The sequence below is a fragment of the Vanessa cardui genome, chromosome 26 (assembly GCF_905220365.1).
Source record: "Vanessa cardui chromosome 26, ilVanCard2.1, whole genome shotgun sequence".
NCBI lineage: Eukaryota > Metazoa > Arthropoda > Insecta > Lepidoptera > Nymphalidae > Vanessa > Vanessa cardui.
In genome coordinates, this window is record NC_061148.1 from 6513101 (window position 1) to 6538554 (window position 25454).

At 34.7% G+C, this 25454-nt stretch overlaps 1 protein-coding gene across 1 annotated transcript in view; it reads left to right on the forward strand.

Moving 5' to 3' along the window:
- Positions 1–22028, forward strand: part of LOC124540837 (hemicentin-1-like) — a 141042-nt gene extending 119014 nt beyond the window's left edge. Inside the window, exons 7-22 of the mRNA XM_047118563.1 lie at positions 3965–4086; positions 5809–5866; positions 15024–15175; positions 15551–15695; positions 15774–15904; positions 16682–16835; positions 17694–17788; positions 18297–18387; positions 18477–18590; positions 18660–18772; positions 18852–19029; positions 19111–19239; positions 19409–19498; positions 19921–20297; positions 20688–20913; positions 21129–22028. Of these exons, the coding sequence (XP_046974519.1) occupies positions 3965–4086; positions 5809–5866; positions 15024–15175; positions 15551–15695; positions 15774–15904; positions 16682–16835; positions 17694–17788; positions 18297–18387; positions 18477–18590; positions 18660–18772; positions 18852–19029; positions 19111–19239; positions 19409–19498; positions 19921–20297; positions 20688–20913; positions 21129–21214 (2261 nt within the window). The 3' untranslated portion in view covers positions 21215–22028. The remainder of the gene's footprint in view (positions 1–3964; positions 4087–5808; positions 5867–15023; positions 15176–15550; positions 15696–15773; positions 15905–16681; positions 16836–17693; positions 17789–18296; positions 18388–18476; positions 18591–18659; positions 18773–18851; positions 19030–19110; positions 19240–19408; positions 19499–19920; positions 20298–20687; positions 20914–21128) is intronic.
- The last annotated feature ends 3426 nt before the right edge of the window (positions 22029–25454 follow it).

Sequence of the window (25454 nt, forward strand, 5' to 3'; positions counted from 1 at the left end):
GTGCTGCGGGCTATTACTAAGTCTTAATGTATGAAACATTTTATAATGATCAGTTAAGTAATTGATGCAAACGCTTAACAATCAGACTGACTCTAGAAATAATAATAATAATAAGAATTTCTTGTGCAATCAATAAAAAAATTAACAAAAAGAAAAACCGACTTCAATCAAAACACTATTTCAAAACAAATAAATTTGCACTAAAAAGTAATAAAAATAATTTCTTATTCAACATATTTTTAAGAGTCCTCAGAGTAAAATGAAATGATATAACGTAGTTAGTTATTATTATATTTGGAGCCGGTGTCAGACAAAATAAGACAAAATCACGAGTTACCAAATATTTCATCGGTTATTCAGAAACCGTTATTTGTAAACGCAGAATTTTGGGTAGCGAAATTGAAGCCCCTAAAAAAGTGGTAATTAAGAACCAATTCAGAACATGTTCAAATTGGGTCTATACAATGCTCACTGATTTCCCACCCTTGTTAAGGTAAAACAATTACCCATATGAATTGAATGAATCATTGTCTAGGCCCGTCAGAGGCTCCCTCTTGTTTCACGACCACTTCTGTTGTAACGATCCCGAACACGGTTTAAACTAAAATTTACTATATAATATTAGAATTATTCATTGAAATTACGTCACCCGTGAGGAATAATAGAAATCAAAGATTTACATATAAGATTTTGCCGAGATAGTGGTAAGAACGCGTATATTACAACCGATTATTGCGGATTCAAACCTAAAGTAATAAAAGAAGTAAAGTAAACAGCCTGTAAAATTCCCACTGCTGAGCTAAGGCCTCCTCTCCCATTAAAGAGAGGGTTTGGATATTCCACCACGCTGTTCCAATGCGGGTTGGTGGAATGCACATGTGGCAGAATTTCGATGAAATTAGACACATGCAGGTCTCCTCACGATGTTTTCCTTCACCGCTGAGCACGAGATGAATTATAAACACAAATTAAGCACATATATATAGTGGTGCTTGCCAGGCGAGTACCACTAAGATTTCATATCCTTAATGTGTTTATAATTTATCTTCATTTCGGCGTTGAAGGAAAATTAATGTCTAATTTCAATGAAAGTTTGCCACCAGTGTGAATCTACAAACCCGCATTTTAACAGCATTTCTCTCTCAAAGGAAGAGAATTTCCCGTTGCTGGGCCTTATACCAAATTATATAATAATTATATATCATTAACAAGTTGTTAAGTATTATTTTATACAGATAAAAAAAATGATAACTTATTTTATTTAAAACTTTCTAATTTACAAAGTTTTATTTCACTATTGTAAGTTACTACTCCTGTAGATTTCTTAAAACATTTATTTGATGCCATAAGTTTTATCTTTGCTAACCTTGCCTAGTCTGAAATCGGAATACAGTAAAATAAACTGTTATTCTGTGACGCTAAAATAACTTATGCCTAGGTGAGACCTATATAGATGACCTACTTACCCAGATGCTTTCCTACCGTAAAGATCGATGTATGTGTACGTCGAGACAATAATAAACCATTAATAAAGTTATCCTAGGGGTATATTTTTATGGTAAACTAGCTATACCCGCGATTTTGCGTGCGTTTGAAAAAAGTTATTTATGACATCAGCTATCTCCTAGTGAAAGTCTCGTCAAAATCGGTGCAGCCGTTCAAAAAATTAGGCGAAACATACAGACAGACGGATTAAAATTTAAAATTAAATTGCGGTTATTTTAATTTTGCAAACAGACGCTCCAACTTTATTTTATGTATAGATTGCATGTTAATTAATGATTAGGTCCTTATAACCGGTCTTAGTTCTAATATATTATTGTGCATATGTGTGTGCACAAACACAAGTGGACTTTCCTTTACTCTCATAATCCAAAGCCTTTTCGTGCTTTCCCAATATTACCACATATTCCAAACTTCTGTCTATTTCTAAGAATTTCAGACTTAATTATATTTCTGATTTCGTCCAGGTCTATGGACCCGATCGAAACCTATCCACAATTATAGATTAAAAAAAATTTTTTTTTTGGCTCGACAGCAAATATCTGCAAAATTCGTATAATCGAGATATTTCGATATTAAATCCATGAAATTCAGTGACATGACATTTCAACGGGCGGCCATGTTTGACGTTTATAGTTGCGTTCAGAAAGTGCCTTCTAAATATATTTAATTATTTATGTTTTTTAAGTCATATGAAGTTATGTAGAAGGTGGTTATCATGGTATGGGCATGTAATGCGGAGGAATGAGGAACATATTGTGAAAGAACCTTGAGCATGGATGTGGACGAATATAGAGGTACGGGACGACCAAGGAAACGATGGATGAATTGTGTGAAAGAGGATATGGTTAGAAAGATACTTGTGAGATGACGTCTGACAGAGGTGTATGGAAGGAGAAGACATGCTGCGCCGACCCCAAATAATATTGGGATAAGGGCAGGAGGATGTAGTCATATTTATGTTACCCGACCGTAGTTAAGTTTTCATCTGGTAAATAAAAAATACCTGTCAATAAATTAAACCTCCTCTAACTCTTTCACTACTAGCAGTTGTTATGCTCACACCTATCTGTTGTATTGCCTATCGTATTTTGTATGTATGTGTATTTTCTTTTAAATTGTTAATGCACCAGCCCACTATGTTTTCTCTTGTAAGTGTGGGGTTGCCTGGAAGAGATCACTACTTTGTGATAAGGCCGCCCTTTGCATACTTTTGTAGTGATTTTGATTTTAAGGTTTTTTACTTGTATTTTGTCAATTTTCTGTGTGCAATAAAGTTGTTTATTATTATTATAAAACTACGGAACCCTGCCAAATCTTTTCATCCCGTCAATAAACGAGTTGCATTTCTTTTATTCACCGTTATACAGTCCCAACGGCGTCCATGTCAGTTGTGACGACACTCAACGGTACTTTTGTTTAGGTACTCTATTCAAGCCCCCTTTTATGGCTCATTTCCTGTTCCGTTTATTGTTTTAAATACTCCCCTCTGCTTTTTCAATTTACTCCACCACGGGAACCCTAATTGCAGATTTTGGTTGGTGTAGATTACTTCATTTTACTTTTTCCTTTATAAGAGAGACAAAGACTGTGATATACTATATAGGTAATAAAGACTTTACAGTACAAAGAATTTAAGCTTCAATATTAAGAGAACACATCAATAAAGGGTCGAAAATTGTATAATATTTAATGTCGCTTATAACTTTCTGACATTTTGCAAACGTGTTCGACGGCCAGATTTGATTTTGTACTTCCAGAATCGCGATTTTTATAAATAAAACATTATTATAATTACAAATTAAAAGGTTAATCGTTCATAATATTTGTTTTCGTGGATTTTGATCTTTTTTACTTGAAGCTTTGCGCAAACCCACCTTAAGATCTTAGCTTCTAAGGTTGGTGTTGCATTGGTGTGATGTAAGAAATGATTAGTATTAGCTACAGTGCTAATATTTATGACGCCTTTAGGCGGCTCATTTGGCTGACCAACCAAAAAATAGAAAAAGAATCAAACAAATATATTTAATTGTTTTGATAAGAAACAATCTGTGCCTAACTCATTGACGAGATAAGTCCTTCTCGCTTAAAAAAAATGCCTTTAAACTCATGTGACATGTATAGCCTGTAAATTTCTCACTGCTGGCCTAAGACCTCCTCTCCATTTGAGGAGAAAGTTAGAAGCACAATCCACTACGCTGCTCCAATGCGGCTTGGTGGAATCCCATAAGTCACAATTAGACACATGCAGGTTTCCTCACGGTGTATTTCTTTACCGCTGAGCACGAGATGAATTATAAACACAAATTAAGCACATGAATATTCAGAGGTGCTTGCCTGGGTTTTAACCCGCAATCATCGATTAAGATGCACGCGTTCTAACCACTGGGCCATCTCAACTTCCTTAGTCGTGTAGAAATCCGTTCGCTATATAGCAACAATAATATCTTGATGGATACAGGTCGTCCACCAGCAAGGGTTTCCTGGTGGAAGTCTCACGCACTGCTCGCCAATTCGGAGGCGCGAGCCACCGTCTCCTTCACACTGCAACGAGCTGACTACGGAACTGAAGTCACTTGTCAGGTATACATATATTAGAAAAGGATAGCAAATGATTTAGTAGTGTTTCTTATAACACCTGTAACATCGTCAGCGTGGCAAGACCTTAATATTTTAGTTCCCAAGGTCGTTGACAATTTGGTTATTTAAGAAAATGTTAGTATTCCATCAGCTCTTTATAATGGCTAGCTACGGGCTTTGGTGACCGTTACACCATCTGGTCTATTTACATAAGACAATAAGAACGATGTTTTCCATCCCCAACAAAAACAAGATGATGATATACATACTAACCAACATTTTAAAGTGAGACATTACCGCCGAGTGTTTTTATTAATAATAAAAAAAACTGTAGACTGATTTAAATAAAAAATATAATGACTGATCAAAAGCTCATGCTACTCGTAGGCATGTATCGATATATCGAAACTAATCTAAAATCAGATGTCGTCAGAACATCAGATGCCACCGATTTGATGACGAGTAACCGTTTTCATTGCATCTAAAAAACTATGAATATCGTTTTGGCACGAAAGCCTCAAAACACGATAACATTAAACTCATAAAACATTCGCCCTATCTCTCTTTAACTTTACAGTAATCCTGTGAGAAAGAGATGAAGCGAATATGAAACCGATTTCGATATAACATCTGTTTTATCTCTTTCTCACTTATCGTAAGATTTTAAGTTAAACAGAGACAGGGCGATTATGAAAACGGATGTTAACTACATTTAATCCGAATATTCGTTACACAACCGATGTCACAAAATTTGGTATACACTCGTACAATCGAATAAAATTATTTCTAACCGCCTGGCTACGGGATATTCGCCGACGCGAAATTTCGCGCGGTGCGAACGGCGAAGCATGTATAGTACGACACAACTTAGATGTAGCATCGGCAAAATTCGTAAAACCGATCACATCCCAATTGAATATGAATATGATTGTGACGTGTGAATATGATCTTTACACAAACGTAATAACTTGTAATATCATATGACTTAATATATTCGCCGATTTGACACGTCGATTAACATGCAATCTATATCGAGAAATAGCGGCGAATGACGCGATAAGAAGCTATTTCTATTGGTCGTGTAAATCGGCAGTAATTTTTTATCGGTTTTATTTTCATTTCATTGCATTTTTCGATGCTACATCTAATTTGTGTCGTACTATACATTGCTATACGTTTGTCTCACACGCAAGACGCTTCGCCATTCGCACCGCGCGAATATTTGCGTCTGCGAATTTCCCGTGGCCAGGCGGTAACACGTTATATTAACAATAAATATGTTTCCTATAATATGAGATACATAATAGCTAATGCTGATTGGGGACTTGTACCGTTCTCACACCTTGAGCCATCTAAAATATTGTGTCAATATCGTAAACTCAAATCGTTTATAAAAAATACATTGGTAAAAAAGGCGTATTACTCCATAAAAGATTTTGTAGGTGACAAAAAAGCGTGGAATTAATACCCGTTTACTTCCACGTAGGATATATTAATTTAAATAATTGTATTAACTAACATGACTTTGTATTTTTTAAATGTTGAAAAAGAGTAACTACTGAGTTTCTTGCTGGTTCTTCTCGGTAGAATCTACTTTCCGAACCGGTGGTAGCTTCACTTAATTGTTAAATGACGATTCAAAAGTGCTTGTAAAAACCCTCTTGAATAAAGTTTATTTTGATTTGATTTGTTTTGATTAATATTTGTTATTTAATGTTCAAACAGGCAGTGACAGATCCTTCAATAGCGCCGCTCTCAGAGATCCTGACCATCGATGTGAACCGTGAGTACACCCTTAAACACACGTAACCGATTATCTATATTTAATATTATAATGAGAGTCGAGATGGCGCGTGCATCTTAACCGATGATTGCGGGTTCAAACCCAGGCAAGCACCGCTGATTAATGTGCTTAATTTCTGTTTATAATTCATCTCGTACTCAGCGGTGAAGAAAAACATCGCGAGGAAACCTGCATGTGACAAATTTCATAGAAATTCTACCACATGTGTATTTCACCAACCCGCATTGGAACAGCGTGGTGGAATATGTTCCAAACCTTCTCCTCAAAGGGAGAGGAGGCCTTTGTTTTGTTGTTGTTGTATGTTTATAAATGATAAAAAAGCGTGGAGTTAATACTTGCTGACTTCTAAGCAGGATATATTAATTTAAATAATTGTATTAACTAACATGACTTTGTATTTTTTAAATGTTGAAAAGGAGTAACTAATTAGTTTCTTGCCGGTTCTTCTCGGTAGAATCTACTTTCCGAACGATGGTAGCTTCACTTAATCGTAAAATAACGATAAAGTGCTTGTAAAAACCTACTTGACTAAAGTTTCAAATATATATATATATATATATTAGAAAATCTCGTGGACTATGTAAATCTAAGATTTGTTTAAATTTATTCCTTGTACAGACAGCTCAAGCAGACAGAGGTTTCTTATTTACTTTAACTTCACTCTCTGTAGTTAAAGTATGAATAAAACAAAATTTGTTTAGTATTAGCGTTGTTCAGTGCAGTCTTTACTTATATTATTATAACTTATTGATTCTGTATGACCGCCTGGCCACGGCAAATTCGTGGACACGAATATTCGCGCGGTGCGAATATTCCTGTCCACGAATATGCGCACGAATATAGTATATAAATATTCTTACTTACTTATAAAGATATTTCATTTATTTATTAATTAATAACACACTTATTCAATCCCATTAAAACATTTCAATTTCCGAACGACGGTTTAAATATCCGTCCTGCTCTAACATATCTAGAAACAACGTCTGTCTCTCTCTAATGTAGATATCATGTCAATATCCGTGGCGGAAGCTGTAACTTCGAATAAATCGTTAGATATCGGCCTTAATGAGTTTTAAGTCGATTTATTTAATTGAAATAACTTATGTTTTTATTATTACTTAAAACTCTTTCATTTCACGTTTGTTTATTAATTTAATTACTAACATAATAAACTTACTGACATATAACATAGTATGACGTCTGTGCTTTCAAATGTCTCATAGGTTAGACTTATTGGCGACTAAGCTATATTACTATTTATGTTGCGTACTTGTTTTCATGAATCAAAACATACAAACATACAAACTTTGTATCTTTATGTGTAATTGATAAACTCAAAAACTACTGTGACGATATCAAAAATTCTTACACCCTTGGAAACCTACATTCACCATGAGTAATATAGGGATTACGGATATTTACTAAAACTTAATGAACGTAACCCAAGGTGTTAAGAAGTGCTCTGTAACGTTTTCCGTCACATGCTCTACTTACACTATTGATAGAACAAAAGTATGCTCTACCATTTGTCAACGTAAACCAAGGTGTTAAGAAGTGCCCTGTAACGTTTTCCGTCACATGCTCTACTTACACTATTGATAGAACAAAAGTATGCTCTACCAGTTGTCAACGTAACCCAAGGTGTTAAGAAGTGCCCTATAACGTTTTCCGTCGCATGCTCTATTTACACTATTGATAGAACAAAAGTATGCTCTACAATTTGTTAACTATATCATATAAATAAAAGGGAAAATTATAAAAGAAATCATATCAACCTGCGCGAAGCCGGGACGGGTTGCTAGTATATACATATATAATTAGCAATCATCGAATGAAATATGTATCTTAATAAAATACATCCAGTATATCCTCCTTTATAGCCGAAATTAGAATAAAACATTATTTATTTAAACGAAAATCGATACTGTTTAATCGTGTGTGAATCTAATGTGTATGTGTACAGTAGTAAAATAAAGTCACAGCCTGTAAATTTCCCACTGCTGTGATAAGGCTTGCTTTCATTAAGGAGTGGGTTTTGGAATATATTCCATCACGCTGTTCCAATGCGGGTTGGTGGAATGCACATGTGGCAGAATTTCGATGAAATTAGACACATTATTTACGATTTTTTCCTTCACAACCGAGCACGAGATGAATTATAAACACAAATTAAGCACATATATATAGTGGAGCTTACCTGGGTTTGAACCCGCAATCATCGGTTAAGATGCACGCGTTCTAACCATCTCATCTCAGCTCATGTGTATGTGTATGTGTGCGTTGTTAATAAGAACCAATCACAGCACGTTTAGAACCTAAATACCTTAAAAGGTTTATACAGAATTGAATAAGTTAATAAATCCGTACTAACGACAGATATACCGCAGCGGTAGATACAATCAGTAAGTTTGTATCGTCGCGATGCTGATCTCGGTAACTTAATTGACAGCTTGATAAAGCTGTGTGCAGAAATCTAAATATCTTTTTCCCCTTATTTTTCGAGTGAAATACAACCAGACCCTTAGAATGATTTGTATGAAATTCCCTAGTTTTATTCTTGTTTGTTTAACTAATGGCTTGTCTGTTATTTGTTTCCTTTTGGTATTAATCGTGTTATATGATCGTCTTTGAGTCGAGATGGCCCAGTGGTTAGAACGCGTGCATCTTAACCGATGATTGCGGGTTCAAACCCAGGCATGCACCGCTGATTCATGTGCTTAATTTGTCTTTATAATTCATCTCGTGCTCAGCGGTGAAGGAAAACATCGTGAGGAAACCTGCATGTGACAAATTTCATAGAAATTCTGCCACATGTGTATTCCACCAACCCGCATTGGAACAGCGTGGTGGAATAAGTTCCAACCTTCTCCTCAAAGGGAGAGGAGGCCTTTAGCCCAGCAGTGGGAATTTACAGGCTGTTGTTGTTGTTGTTGTTGTTGATCGTCTAGCGATCTGCTCCGGTTTCGCATGGGTGCAATTTTGATACTAAATATACAACAGATTTTTTTTATTTACGACATTACATTAGACACTTCTAAAATCATCAGAGTTTGTTAACTATATTGTTCATGTATATAATCGTTGTATATACAAAAACCCTCCTCTCGAAACACTATATATTAAAAAAAAACCGAAAGGTTTATCGTAAACGTAAATAAATATATTTTATAAAACAACATACCAGTGCTCGTAAACAGTTTTATTTGATTTCGTTTCTCAAATTGTTCGAATTAATTTAATTGAAACGTAATATGTTATGTATGTCAATACTCTTCCAAACGAATTATACGTTTTTATTTCATTTTTAAAACTAACTTTGACGACCTCCGTGGAGTGGTGTGTACACCGGTTTTCATGGGCACACTACTCTGAGGTCCCGGGTTCGATTCCCGGCCGAGTCGATGTAGATTACCATTAGTTTTCTATGTTGTCTTGGGTCTCGGTGTTTGTGGTACCGTCGTTACTTCTGATTTCCATAACACAAGTGCTTCAGCTACTTACATTGGGATCAGAGTAATGTATGTGATGTTGTCTAAAAAAAAAAAAAAAATAAAAAAAAACTGTGCCTACGACTTTGTTCGCATTTGAAATTAACAAAATAGTTATTGTTATAACCTAATTACTCCTTAGTATATCATCAATCGGTCCAGCCGTTCCAGAGATTAGCTGGAACAAACAGACAGAAATTGTAATAAATGTTATTTTGGTACACACCGTGTGTATATATAAAATGCATTCAATAAAAACCCAGTTGTTTTAATAATACAAACAGACACCAATTTTATTATATGTATATATATATCACCAACTATGGTCAGCTTTTCGAACCACAGATAGAAGAAACAAAGTAGTTTGACATTGAATAACGCGATTTCATTGGTCGAGGTTACGAATAAAATATTTTAATTAATTATTGATTCGAATTTAAAGCAAAATATATATGAATAAAATTAGTAAATGTTCTATATTTAAAATTTAAATTTATGTTTTTTTTTTCATTGTGGACATTTGTATCTACATATATAGGGTTATTGGTAATTCAACGTATATCTGTTAGGAGGTTATAGGGGTGACTGTTTGCAATAATTTTAACCCCCATATGCATGATCCAAAAGTGAACCATTTTTGAGTTATCACGTTATTTAGATTTTTTCAAAATTTGTCAAAAATGCAACATCAAAAATTTAACTATGACATATGATTACTCAAAAATGGTTCACTTTTGGATTATGCATATGGGGGTTATTTTATTAACTCATAACAACCTTACAGTTTGTAAAAATAAAAGTTCTTTACACTGAAAAAGCCTTCTAAACATCAGCAAAGTTGTTAACGGAAGTTTAAATGTGTTGTATTATAAATAATTATGTTAAACAAGAAATCGTTGTAATTCATAGTATATGGCATGAAATACGTGTATGTAAGGTTGCTTATAATATAATATTATTAATTTGCGTAGTTAAGAATACAATTTTAGCTTGTACAGAGTCACTGGTTACCCGTCCGCTTCGCACGCGTCTGTTAGCTATATTTTTTTGTGCTTAACATATTTCATCAGGATATTTTATAAATAACTTATATTTCGTAACTAGTTGTGACATCGTACGCGTTGGAATTTAACAAAAAAAAATTATTGAAGCCGAAGTTACTCCTTATTATATCAGTTATCTGCCAGTGAAAGTCCCGTCAAAATCGGTCCAGCCGTTTTAGAGATTCGCCGGAACAAACAGACAGACAGACAAGAGCTGATATAAGCCTTACTACAAATCACGTGATTCACAATAATGAACAGAAAGGTTAAAGTACCCTGTTATTGAATATCAATGTTATCAGTAAACTTCAAAAATAACGGCGGCAACATAATTATACTAGTATAGTACGACACAACTTAGATGTAGCATCGGCAAAATTCGTAAAACCGATTACATCCGAATTGAGTACGCCATCCCAAATTATCAATATTTATTTCTCATGTGAATATGATCTTTACACAAACGTAATAACTTGTAATATCGTATAAACTAATATATTCGTCAATTTGACACGCCGATTTTCATGCACTTGCTTCCTCGGGTTGAACTCGGGAATCTATAGCGACGAATATTGTCGAATGGCGCGATAGGGAGCTATTTCTATTGGTTGTGTAAATCGACAGTAATCGTTTTTTTTTCATTTCATTGCATTTTCCGATGCTACATCTAATTTGTGTAGTACTATATATTGTTCTCTATTTTTTTTAATAGATAATAAAAATTTGAAATTAGAACGTTATGATGTGAAGAAAATTTAGTAAGTGTTGGAAGAAATCAAATTGACCATTACTTCGCATAATGTATGGATCAAAGATTACGTTAAAATTCATCATTTTCCTTGATCCTTATTACAATGTTATTAAAGGTTCATTTCCAAAGTCAAAGAGTTCGGTAGCCGGGCTTGGAAGTTTGGTTTTTAAACAAAACAATGCTAATGATAGCTTTTATTAAAATTGAAATAGAAATGCCTGTCCCCGTTTTTATCATAGTTTTCGAATTGGCCATGCATGTTCAGTTAAAAAATACATCCTGTATATATTTTTATGTTATTTTTTATATAATGTCGGCGAAATCACAACTAACATTACGCTCTTACTGTTTATTCAAAGTGAGTTTTGCTTTGTTTTATACCGGTCGTTCTTTTGTTTATTGTGAGGGGTGACTCGGAACAAAAGATTTGCTTTATAATTTCGATTTTAGCCGCGATTTATTCGTTAAAATAAATGAAATGGTACTCACAGTTTACGAAATAATTGCCCTTATAATAACTCTTGCTTTTCTTTACCTGCATAGACTGTTAAACTTTTTTTTATGGTATAAGTTGGCGGTCGAGCATATGGGCCAACTGCTGGTAAGTGGTCACCATCACCCATAGACAATGACGCTGTAAGAAATATTAACTATTCTTTACATCGTCAATGTGCCACCAACTTTGGGAACTAAGATGTTATGTCGCTTGTGCCTGTAATTACTGGTTCACTAACCTTTCAAACCGGAACAAAATACTGAGTAATTTCATTTGGCGGAAGAATAACTGATGAGTGGGTGGTACCTACCCAGACGGGCTAGCACAAAGCCCTACCACCAAATAACATAAACATTGAAATTTTGCCATACACGAATTTACTAGCCTAAACAATATCATTAGAATTTTTGAAATTTGGATGACAGATCTTCAGACAGATCGACAGATCAAGAGTTTCAATAAAAATATAAAAAGGATAGGGAATATGTATACAGTAGTATAGTTTAGTATTATATCCTAGATAAGCTTTTCTTAGTAGGTCTTTTTACGATACCGTCTGGGTAGATACATCTTACTATTGCATATTCTACTACTAAACAAAAATTTCAAAAATGTGAGTGAGCCAGTGTAGCTATAGCCAAGGGCCGTAATATATTATAAAGAATGATACATATATTGCAGAAAAGTGTGTTCCAAATAGTAATGTCAGTTGCAATGCTGATACTAAATATACAACAGATTGTTCCTTGAGATTATATTGTCCATTCATTATATAGAAAAACATTCCTCTCGAATCACTTTATCTATTAAAAAAATATCATCAAAATCTGTTGCGTAATTTTAAAGATCTAAGCATACATAGGGACAGCGGTAAGCGACTTTGTTTTATACTATGTTATGATTTGTTTGGTTTAATTTATTTGACCCAAAAGAAGTCGAGCTTTGTGTAATAAAATGGGACGAAATTGTATAATTTTCATCACTATCAGATCTAACGGTGTTAGTTTCGAGATCAATCACGTGATTAGGCATTATTTGCGTAATTGCGTTGAATAGGATTAATCAGCACCAATTATATTTACTTACAAATTAATTTTACAGTAAAGTAGTAACTGTGACAGACTGAACATTTCCCATTACTGGACTAAGGTCTCCTATAAAGGAGAAGGTTTTGAACATATTCCACACACACATGTGGCAGAATTTCGTTGAAACTGGACACATGCAGGTTTCCTCACGATGTTTTCCTTCACCGCTGAGCACAAAATGAATTTTAAATACAATTTAAGCACATGAAAATACAGTGGTGCTTGGGTTTGAACCCACAATCATCGGTTAAGAAGCACGCTTTCTAACCACTGGGCCATATCGGCTCACATAAATTATTTTATCCTGGTTGATTGATCAAGAAATCGTCAATGTTCAGCACATAGCCGAAACTACTAGACTACTAAATCTAGAAAGTAGAAATTTGCAACATACCGTAACACAACGCATCTTAAGAAAGGATTTCAGGAATTTCATCTTAAAGGTATTCTGTGAAGTTAGGAGCATGGAAATATTTTATTCGTGCAAGATAGGAAAGGCTGGTTCTAAATTAAAAAAATACTTTTTCGAACAATTTTTGTGGGAATTTTTTTCTTAATTATTTTATTATATTTGGAAGTTTAGTCAACAGATTCACTATGTACAATCAAAACGCAATAATCAAAATCAAACCAACCTAGCATCTAATTAACTTATTACTTCATTTTAAATAATTTAAATAATATCTTAACTTTTTTTGATGATGGTACTGCGAGCAAACTATTACATATACCCACATCATATGATTTTAATAAACGGGGCCGGAATGATGAATGATTAATATCATCCATGCAATTATACAAAAACAACAGCCGGTAAATTCCCACTGCTGGGCTAAAGGTCTCCTCTCCCTTTGAGGAGAGTGTTTGGAACATATTCCACCACGCTGTTCCAATGCGGGTTGGTGGAATACATATGTGGCAGAATTTCTATGAAATTTGTCACATGCAGGTTTGCTTACGATGTTTTCCTTCACCGCTTAGCACGAGATGAATTATAAAGACAAGTTAAGCACATGAATCAGCAGTGCTTGCCTGGGTTTGAACCCGCAATCATCGGTTAAGATGCAAACGTTCTAACCACTGGGCCATCTCGACTCCATGCAATTATAGTACGACACAAATTAGATGTAGCATCAAAAAATGCTATGAAATGAAAATAAAACCGATTACTGCCGACCAACAGAAATAGCTCCCTATCGCGCCATTCGAGAATATTCGTCGCTATAGATTCCCGAGTTCAACCCGAGGAAGCAAGGGCATGTAAATCGACGTGTCAAATTGACGAATATATTAGGTCATATGATATTACAAGTTATTATTACGTTTGTGTGAAGATCATATTCACACGAATATTAAATGTTGATAATTTGGGATAGCGTACTCAATGATCGTGATCGGTTTTACGAATTTTGCCGATGCTACATCTAAGTTGTGTCGTATTATACGTAACGCATTTATAAGTATTTGTTTTGTCCATCATCAACCGACTTCCAAAAGAAGGAGGTTATCAATTCGTCTGTATTTTTTTTTTTTTATGTTTGTTACCTCATAACTTTTCACTGGGTGGACCGATTTTGATAATTTTTTTTTGTTTGAAAGGTAGTGCTTCCTTGGGGTCCCATTTTTTTTATTTTTTTTTCCGATGATGGTGTCCATGTGAAAACGACATAAGTCTTAAATTTGCATTATGTATATGCGCGACAAATAGGTGAATAAACCAATATTAGACTACTTAAAAGTCGATTAACGATTATTTCATGTAGTTATAATTATTGTTATATTTGGAGTCGGTGTCAGCCAATAAAACCCTACAGTATATCTATCAAAAAACAATACGAGAATACTTTGACAAATATGTTTTTTACAAATTACCTTTTACACAATAATATACTGGATCAATCAAGGGGCTCGTATCGCTTCTTTCTTTTGATTGTTGGGGCAAGGGCACCGTGGCTGACACCGGCTCCAAATATACCAATAACTATAACTACATGATATAATCGTTAATCGACTTTTAAGTAGTCTAATATTTTTCATTTCATTTAACTTAGGAAGACTCTAAAAAATATGTTGAATACGCAATTATTTTATTACTTTTTCGTGCATATTCATTTGTTTTAAAATAGTGTTATGTTTGAAGTCGGTTTTTCTTTTTGTTAAAATTTTATTTATTAAGTAAAATATGTCAGAAGTAATATGGCGAAATGAAGTCTCATAACTGCCACAATATGAGTAGGAAATTTTAAAGGAGATAACATTGTCCTCAGTTCGACCATTATGGGTGAGACTGCTAGGTGGTAAACGTCCTCTAGTAGCTGGACGGCGGGCAGAGCTGGTCTGTCAGGCGGTGGGTGCGCGTCCACCACCTACCATATCCTGGTGGAAGGGTGGCACCAGACTCACCACTGTTAGAGAAACTGTAAGTATGTCCATAATTGCCGATCGTTTTGTAAATTTTCACGTCCATGGAACAGTATTTAAAATAGTATCAGGTTGCCAAATTATTTGATTGCCTAAGTTTGACAGTTATCAAAATTTTGCGACAGCAAGTGACTACATCTATGTTAAGTAATATATTCATAGTTGATTTATTATTAGATGGTTTTGGTTAGTTTTTTTTAAAGGAAGTTCTTTTGATTTTGCTGCAAATATAGTCATGATTAGTGTATTATATTTATTATGGTCCTAGCTCCATTATATAAGGACGTCAAAATTTATTACAACCATGAAATAAAATTGCTTTAAATATGCTTAATCAAATTTTGGTCTCATTTTTCAAAATATTTCTGTTAAGACCTCCCCTGATGGTAACGTGACCAGCAGTACTCTGAGCTTTCTACCCAGTATAGAGGATGCGGGTAGGGTGCTTTCTTGTAGAGCTACCCAACCAGCTCTACCTAGAGCTGTACGAGAAGATGGATTTCAGCTTGAAGTACAACGTAAGCCAAACTAGAACATTTTATAATACTGATTTCAATAAAATACTTTCAATTCTATTAATCTTTAATTGTTTATAGATTTGCCAGTGGTAAAGTTAGAGCTTGGCGCAAACTTGGACGCTTCGAAAGTGGTTGAAGGGTCTGACGTTTACTTAGACTGTATGGTGCGCGCAAACCCTTGGCATACACATGTCTATTTCACGCATAACGTAAGTGATATTACATTTTTTTACACCAACAGCCTATAAATTTCCCTTTGCTAGGCTAAGCCTCTTCCAACACGCTGTTTCAATGCGGATTGATAGAACACATATGTGCCCGAATTTAATTGAGATTAGACACATGCAGGTTGCTTCACGATGTTTTCTTTCACCTCCGAGCACGAGATGAATTATAAACACAAATCAAGTGGTGCTTGCCTGGATTTGAACCCGTAATCATCGGTTAAGATGCACGCTTTCTAACCACTGGACCATCTTGGCTCACGTGGTATTAAATGTTAGTTAATTATATCGTATAAATATATATTTAATAACTCAGTATCAGTTTTATTACTCTCAACATTGAAGGAGAGTAGAAAGAATTTTAATCTTGTTTGTATGCAAGTTTTGTGTAACAAAAATGTTATTTCTTAGTTTTAAGATTGGACGCAATAAAGAATAAATAAATAAAATTTTGTGAGCTGAGATGGCCCAGTGGTTAGAACGCGGGCATCTTAACCGATGATTGCGGGTTCAAACCAAGGCAAGCACCACTATATATATGTGCTTAATTTGTGTTTATAATTCATCTCGTGCTCGGCGGTGAAGGAAAACATCGTGAGGAAACCTGCACGTGTCTATGAAATTCTGCCACATGTGCCACCGGCGTGATGGAATATGTTCCAAGCCCTCTCCTTAAGGGAAGAGGAGGCCTTATCTCAACAGTGGGAAATGTACAGACTGTTACTTTACTAAAATGTTGGTATTAATTAAATATCCGACCAGGGCGCGACAGTTCGTGGTGGTGCTGGTGTGGTAGTCGCCAACCAGAGCCTGGTGCTGCAGCATGTCTCACGTCGAGCGGCTGGGGCCTATGTTTGTGTCGCTCGCAATGCTCTGGGAGAGGGTTCCAGCGAACCACTTATTTTGGATGTCAAATGTAAGGGCCCATTTCTAGTGACGAAGTTGTTCTTATGGTAGAACGAAAGCTTGGTATGAAGTAAACTTGAACTACAAGAAAAATAGGCTACTTTTTTGCCGAACTCATAACAACCAATTGAAATGCGAACGGAGCCGCGGGCGACCTTGTAGTTTATGTTGTAATTTGTTGGGCCATTTGTCTGTTAACCTTCCTACGAATATAGATGTATAAAATGATGACACGTGTATCGTACACGCTTTCTAGGTCAATATGACCTGGGTGTGTTAAGTGTAATTTCCAGTATAAGTAGATAATTTTTCCAGCATATTTTCTTTTTAACGACTTTAGTAAATATTATATTATAGTGTCCAATTATGTACGAAGAAGATGCACTCTTTGTTTTCCTACTACTATTACTCGTAAGACGGAAACCTATAACCATCTGATTACCTCCGACAATATGACAATATAAATACACTTGGTGGTAGGGCTCTGTGTAAAGCCGTCTGTGTGGTACCACCCACTCATCAGATATTCTACTGCCAAACAACAGTACTCAGTATTGTCGTGTTCCGGTTTGGATGAGTGAGCCAGTGCAACTACAGGCACAAGGGACATAACATATTAGTTCACAAGGTTGGTGGCGCATTGGCGATGGAAGGAATGGGTAATGCTTTTAACAGCGCCATTATCTATGGGCGGTGGTGATCACATATGCTCGTCCGCCAACCGATAGCATAAAAAATGACATACGATATATGACATGTGACATTTGGGTTACGATTAAGAATTCCTCGAGAGAAAAGTTTTATTAACTCATTGTTATTAAGAACGTATGAGACTCAAAAATTTCAGTAAGTTGATAATTGTTAACAGACAGCCCAACATGCAAAAACACGCAGCCAATACCACTGCGTGCGGCTCGCGGGGAGACCGTGGAGATAGACTGTGATTTGGAGGCCAATCCACAGGTAAGGAAATACGACTAGATGAAAACGAATATTGAATCTTTGTCTTCACAACAAAGTGCCGTCATTTTAATTTGTGCGTATATTACTTATCTACTTTACATCGATATATTAGGTTGATTCTATACCCTAAACATTCTCTAGTAGTTGTAGTAACAGCCTGTAAATTTCCTGCGGATTAAGGCCTCCTCTCCCTTTGAATAGAAGGTTCGACGTTTATTCCACCACGCTGCTCAAATGCGGGTTGATACATTCACATGTGACAGAATTTCGTTGAAATTAGACACATACAGTTTTCCTTCACCGCGGAGCTCGAGAAGAATTATAAACACATATTAAGCACATGAATATTCAGTGATGCTTGACTTGGTTTGAACCCGCAATCATCGGTTAAGATAAGTCTCTGTCAGGTTTTAAATTAACTCTTTCGTTCAAACAACAATCCCCCCAAATCCCCTTTAAAACAATAGTTATTAGTGTAGCCATTACTTTTTGTATTTTCTTTTACCAGGAGGCCATGACATATCAGTGGTGGCTCAATAGCACGGCTCATTCTAAGCTCGAACTTAATACGATGGCTGTACACGCGCAAAACAATCTTGGTAAGACCTTTCTTTAAAGCTGAATATCATCATAATTAAAAACAAACAGTCCGAATATAAAAATGGTTCTGATTTCAATGGTTGTTTAGGTAGATACCTGTACACGGTTAACACTTCAGCTGATTACGGCTGGGTACAATGTGCTGGGACCAACTCGGTTGGGCGACAAGATGTTGCCTGCTTATTCAACATTTTACCCGCAGGTAAGTTTTAATATTTTTCAAATTTAAGTATGGTAGGTATTGGTTTTGACGATATCATTAACGTCCCAGAAAAGCCGTCTCCAGTGAAGAGTTGTACAATCACAAACGTAACACACGAGTCTGTGTCGTTAGTCTGCGCGCCCGGACATGACGGTGGACTGCGACAGGCCTTTCTATTACAGGTAGGTGCCAAGTTATACCAAAAAAATATTATATCGTATTAAAATTACGTATAATATTGAAATTTTTACTCCTAATCAGGTCTTTGATATGGCAACGGGTTTGCTACTCCGTAACATGAGCAGCGAGGAGCCACAGTTTGCGGTATGGGGCCTGACCGGTGCTGTGGGCATGTCAATTCGCGCTTACAACAGTAAGGGGTCCAGTGAGCCCTTTACACTATCGTCTAGCTTGCTGAAACACCCACTGCGGCAGACGGGTTAATAAATTCATATATTTTGCCAAATAGTCAAAAACTATCGGCAATTATTTGTTACATGATTTTTCTTCGTATTTGCAGCGAACGTGCCAGTCCGGGTAGAACTGACGACCATACTGGTAACAGTACTGTGTACTGTAGCCGGTATTGCTGCGATCACTACTATATCAGCGTTTATATTTTGCTGGAAATACTGTCAGAAGGAAGAAGGTAAAGCTAAATTCTATTGTGTATGTTACTTGAGGATATTTAATAGGACAAAATATGATCTCTGTAAGATAATTCTTTCTCTAGAGTGTTAGTGATAGAAGTAATGTTAGTAGGCTTCTACGAATAAGGAATATCTTCTAGAAATATCAAAATTCAAATTATGTTACAGAGAAAAATGAGAAATCGAAACGTAAACAAGATGACATATCGAATACTCCACTCACCGGTACGAATGAATGTGAAAGCGTTGATAGCTTAGGTAAGTTGTATGTAAAATTTTCCTTACAAACTGTAGATTGTTGATTATGCATCAAATTTATAATAGAAGTAAAAGGTTATTAAAGCCAAAACGAATCTGATTAAGTATTGAAAATCATTGTAACACATGACACGAATGTCCCAAAATGTCATCAAATATTGTGTCAAACTTAATTCAAGGTCAAATGCTAGAAAGATGTTTTGTTTCTTAGATCTCTTGAATTTACGAGATAAGTTGTAAATGATGAAATTCTTTATATTTGATTTTTGCAATACTTTATACAATAATCGTTCTTAAGACAATGCGTACTAAGCAGGTTTTGTTATCTCGAGGTCAACGCAAGATTCTGAAACAACTGAATGAAAATGTTTATTAAGCTCTTATACTATATCGCCTGTACTATAATATCCTACAATTTACAGATAAAAATCCAGATATAATACCAATCGAAGGTAAAATAAATGATAATTGCTCGAATAAATCGTCCGCTACCGATTATAGCTCAATACGACCTCTCCTATCTAAGTCCGATTCAGACAAATATGGCACCAATTGCGATCGCCATTGTGAACACAATGAGCCTTGCAGCCAATACGTGCAAGTGCGACCGTTGGACTTCCGAGTTCATCAGTACCAACATGGCCTACACATGCCCAATATTGGATCAAGTTTAGGTCTAGGTCCAAACTTGAGCCACATGCCAAATATTGGTCCAAATGACTGTCAAGCGCCTTACGACAAAGTGTACGAGAATTGGTTGAAATATAAGAATTCTTTGCCATTAAATACGAGTGGATTGGTGAGTTCTTTGTGTATTTTTATGATTGAGTTAATAAGATCTATAATAAAATATATATTACCTTAATTATTATCAAATCTACTTTCGTTTAAGGTAGTATATGTATTAGACAATGTTCTCTTAGGGATCTTTTAAAAAAAGCAACAGTCTGTTAAACCCATTGCCGAGCTGAGGCCTAGTCTGATATGGGATATCAATTCATAACATGGTTTAGAGACAAATAGTTCCACCTCGTTTGTTTGGTAGAAAGGTAGCAGACTATTGGCTTACTAAAGTTTATACATAAATAATGATTTGCTCTAAAATGCCCCTTTTTAATAATTAATAATATTCATATTTTTATTTACTTTACTTACTTTTATGTATTCTGTATCTTTGTCATGATTTTAGCTACCAATGGAGCAATGTATGCCTCCAGAGCTATATCCGCCCACTGTGTACAGTACGGCAAGTAGGAATCCTCTCAACTTGGCTCAGATGCCTGAATTAGAGTCTTACCACGCGGAGCCTCGTTCAATCACGCAGGAGTACCGGGGCGCTTCGCCCCCAGTGCGAGTCAACACAGATAGTACCAGTGCTTACTTTAGCAAGAATTTGCTGCAAAGATCAGCTATGGGTAAGTTTAATGTAGTTCATTAATGCAACTGTCTTGTTGATCTAGTAATGAGATAACGGGTATGAGATTTCTTGGTATCGGATTTGAATCCCGTTCGTGTAATATTTTATATTATATATTTTAGACACGATGTTGCTCGCCAGTTCTGTTACTTAAACTTGGTTGCAACGCTACCGTGCGTCTTGATAAAGTAAATAATTTAAAAAAAATCACAGGTAATCCACAACGATCTGAAGACTCCACAACGAAGTCTGTTGAAACCAACACGCAGCAAACAGACCATAGACAAGAGTGTAGGTGAGATAACGTTGACGATTATTCAGAAACAAAAATGTGAGTGACAGACAAATTGTGAAAAAAAAAAAACGGTGCAAATTAAATTTCGAAAGTGAGGTTGTTTCATTAAAATGTTACAATAGATAAAATCTAAACGAAATCTGTATATTATTCTTTATCCTTAACGTATTTTAACATTGCGTATTGTCAATTTGCTTGATGATATTTTCAAATTTTTAAAGTTTTCGAATTTTTCTAAAATTTTTAAGACTGATATTTTAAACGATCGAAACGTTCGCTTAGTATGTTTCACTGAAAAAAAATATAAATAAAATTTTAATGTTTACTGTTAACAATTGTATATGTCAATGACTGTATATATAATTATTGTAAATAGTTCGTGTATTTATTGTACAGATAAATAAAATAGAATGTGTTGCCATATTAGTTAAGATGTTAGATTTTTAATAGTATGAAATCACGAGCTTCGTTGGAAGAAAAAAATAACATAAATAGGTGTGTTTCCTGGAAATATTACTTTTAAGTTAATAATTGTACTTACTAAATATTAAACTAACTTAACATTGCACTAACGTCATAAAGTGTACTTCACATATTAAGGAGGTTTTATTGAAACATTTTTCATTTTAATCAATGTAAAAATAACACATATATAATAAGTTAAATTTCTAATAAAATTCTACTTCATGTTGTAGAATATACACGTGAGTGTATAATGTATATTACACTATATTATACAGGCTGTTAAAATATCGAAGTTACACTAATTAATTTTGTTTGTACGAGTTTAATTAATTTGATGTTTTTAATTAATTGAATGTCACTAAATATTTCTGTTTAGTGTATTTCCTTCAATAAATTGAAATAAATGTGTTTATATCTGTATATGCAGTTTTATTTATTAAACATATGAAATTATAAGGTATATGAATATACTACTATGTTTTATGAAACATTATAAGGGATCAATTTTAGGTCCTTTTTTATTTATGATATACATTAATGACCTGATGACATTCAAGATAAAGATATTGTTAGTACTGTATTTACTGATGATACTTGATTACTTCTTAAAGTTTACTTACTAAAACGGATTATGACGATCAAACAAAGCAATGTCACTTATACAAAGTTGTTTTATAACAAATAATTTGATTTTGAACGCTAATAAAATGATTTTAAGTAGCACTTTCCCTTAACAATGTAAATATAAGTGTAACAGATACTATTGTTCTTTGGATATAACTTTAGATTTCAACTCTAATGAAACCATCATTTTTCTAGTCTGGTTAACTTAGCTATACAAGTTAATCTATTATAATAGTAAGACAACTGACCAAAATATCTTTATTGATATCTTCATTGAATTAATTGTCGGCGTTTAAATCAAATAAACTTAATTTAATTTGTATTTTTTGCTAACCTTACTCTTAATCTCACGCACACTAAGACATCTCGTTAACACGACTTTCACACATACTAATGCTCGCCAATAATTTAACGTCTACTTTACTCTGGGTTTCGCCTTTGTTACTAAATAGATTTATACTGGTCGATTAGTATACTTGGGATATTTTAATAGTATTGTACACAGTATATTACTTCAGGGTAATGGTGTGGACATATAAATTATTTTCATTAAAAAAGAACAGTTAGGGCTATTTACAATCTCGGAGCTTGATTCCGGGATATTTTTAACAAAATTTGTATACTTACTGTACCATAAAAGTTTACAAAAATCATATGTGCATCTTGAAAAAGTCAAACGTCCTTCTTGGGAAAGCTGTTCGATTTTGTAATAAGTTTCTCAAATACTTCTAACTTAGAAAAGTAATTTTAATCACATGTTAAGAAAATTTTGATTGCTATTGGGTTACAAAGACTATCTTTCTTGGTTTGGTCTTAGATGTTAATTATAAAAAAAATTTTTTGCAAACTAACTCTTGCAAGATAAAAATTTATTTTGTTTTTGATATTTAAAGTTATAGTCTATCTGTTGAAAGTTGATAAATAAGGATCAACAGACCTTAATGAATGTTACGAGTGACAAATACTGTGTCTACATTTACTTTGCTAATTATTGTGGATATTGTGTGCTTGAGAATGTTACAATATTAGCACGTATCTCATTAGTATCTCGAACGTTTATTCTTCGAAGTACAATGTCCTTTAGTACGTTTTGGAATTGTTGACTGCGGTTTCTATTGACTGCAGAGTTTGACTTTCAGCGGATGTTTCAATATCAAGGATGGTACCGCAACATCAATAACCTAAGTTTTAAGTAATCTGCGATTAAGAGGTTAATATGCCATTTTTTTTATTGGTGATTATTTGTCTCTTGAATGTTTTACCAGATTAACGACATTGTCCGTTTATATTGAAACTGTTAAAAAATAAACATACCTCATTTCGTCAATACACTACCAATTGCATTTTTTTAAAATTTAATTTACTACATCTACGAGCCCACAGTTGTCCGTGCCTTCTACTTTTACACATTTTGGCGTTTTATATTTTTAGTAAACATCAGCAGATCTTGGATCTCTCGTCAAGCTTGTCGTCTTTTTGAAAGACGTGGCCCACACTGACTGTTTTTTTAATAATAATATACATAATAGATAATATATACGTAATTCTTTAAATTCTATTTACAGCAATCCAGCGAGTAAAACTGTAGTTACACTGGCCCGCTCAACCTTTAAACCGTAACATAACAATAGTATGTTTATGATGAGTGGGTGATCTAAGGCCAAATAAATTTATATCCTGTAACGTCTCCACATAAATATTTAATCATACACAGGACATAATTTTTGACACAGAATATAGTCAAGATTTTAAGTCTAGCATAATATGATGTGCCAGATTTTTTCTCCAACGCTTATAACATGTAAACATTTATAAAATGATATCCCTCCTTTGTTTTTCAAAGTGTAATTATAAAAAAAGAATGTTTCAAAGTTACCCTCGTGCAGGGGTGATGAACGCATCTGTTAGGTACTCAACCTTATTTTCTGTACCCTGATACTGTGTATGCTCGGTTGAATAGTTAAGCATAACAAACAAACAAACTCGCCTTTGAAAATCATAATTTTAGGTAGGATTTTTAAAAATACGCTTCGATATTAATATTTTGTCGAATACTATAGATAACAAACTAGAAAATTTTGCCACCAAAAAGGGATTAAATAGATGTCTCATACTTATGTAGATAGTATCGTTCCTGAACAAATATGGCGTCTTTAGTCAGAACAAAATAACAAGCGTGTCTCTAACAAAAGAATAAAATAGATTTTATACATTGTCCGAATTCTTCGAAAGGATCCTCTGTCGACAGTTCTACGAAAACGTCGTTAGAGAGAATAATTTGACGCAATATATATATAAGAATAATTTATCAGAAAATACGTTAAAAAAGTTCATATTCGGCTGACATAAAACATCGGCATAAGCTTATTTACTGAATAAAAAAAGAAAAAAATGCATTAAAATAAAAAAAATTGAATACATATATTTTTTTTGTTATAATGATTTTATATAAAGTAAGAAATCAAGTCCTTTGTGTGGTCGGGCCTTGGAGGATAATTGCCACAAAAGTAAAGAGAGGTATCGAAATGTCATGATGGCACAAGAGAGTGTCGCGCTGTTTGGCGAGACGGCATATGAAATAGGCTTGGTCTTACCCCCAACAATAGATGCTTAGATCGAATCATGTTTAATTAGTACTTTTACTATATGCATAGTTAAGTCAACGGGAACAGACATTTAATGGTGATATCAGAAATTTATATACATATATAGGCAGACTTGCGAATGAGCAACGTGACAATAATTCACCTACACATACATAGACGTGTGCGCATACGCTCCGCCCGCCGATGATTACCAAGGATTGGCACACAAGGCTTCTGTCAATAGTTACACTGGCATCCACATGAGCTGAGATGGCCCATTGGTTAGAACGCGTGCATCTTAACCGATGATTGCGGGTTCAAACCCAGGCAAGCACCACTATATATGCGCTCAATTTGTGTTTATAATTCATCTCGTGCTCGGCGGTGAAGGAAAACATCGTGAGGAAACCGACATCTGTCTAATTTCATAGAAATTCTGCCACATGTGCATTCCACCAACCCGCATTGGAATAGCGTGGTGGAATATGTTCCAAGCCCTTTCCTTAATGGAAGAGGAGGCCTTATCCCAGCAGTGGGAAATTTACAGGCTGTTACTTTTCTTTACTTTTT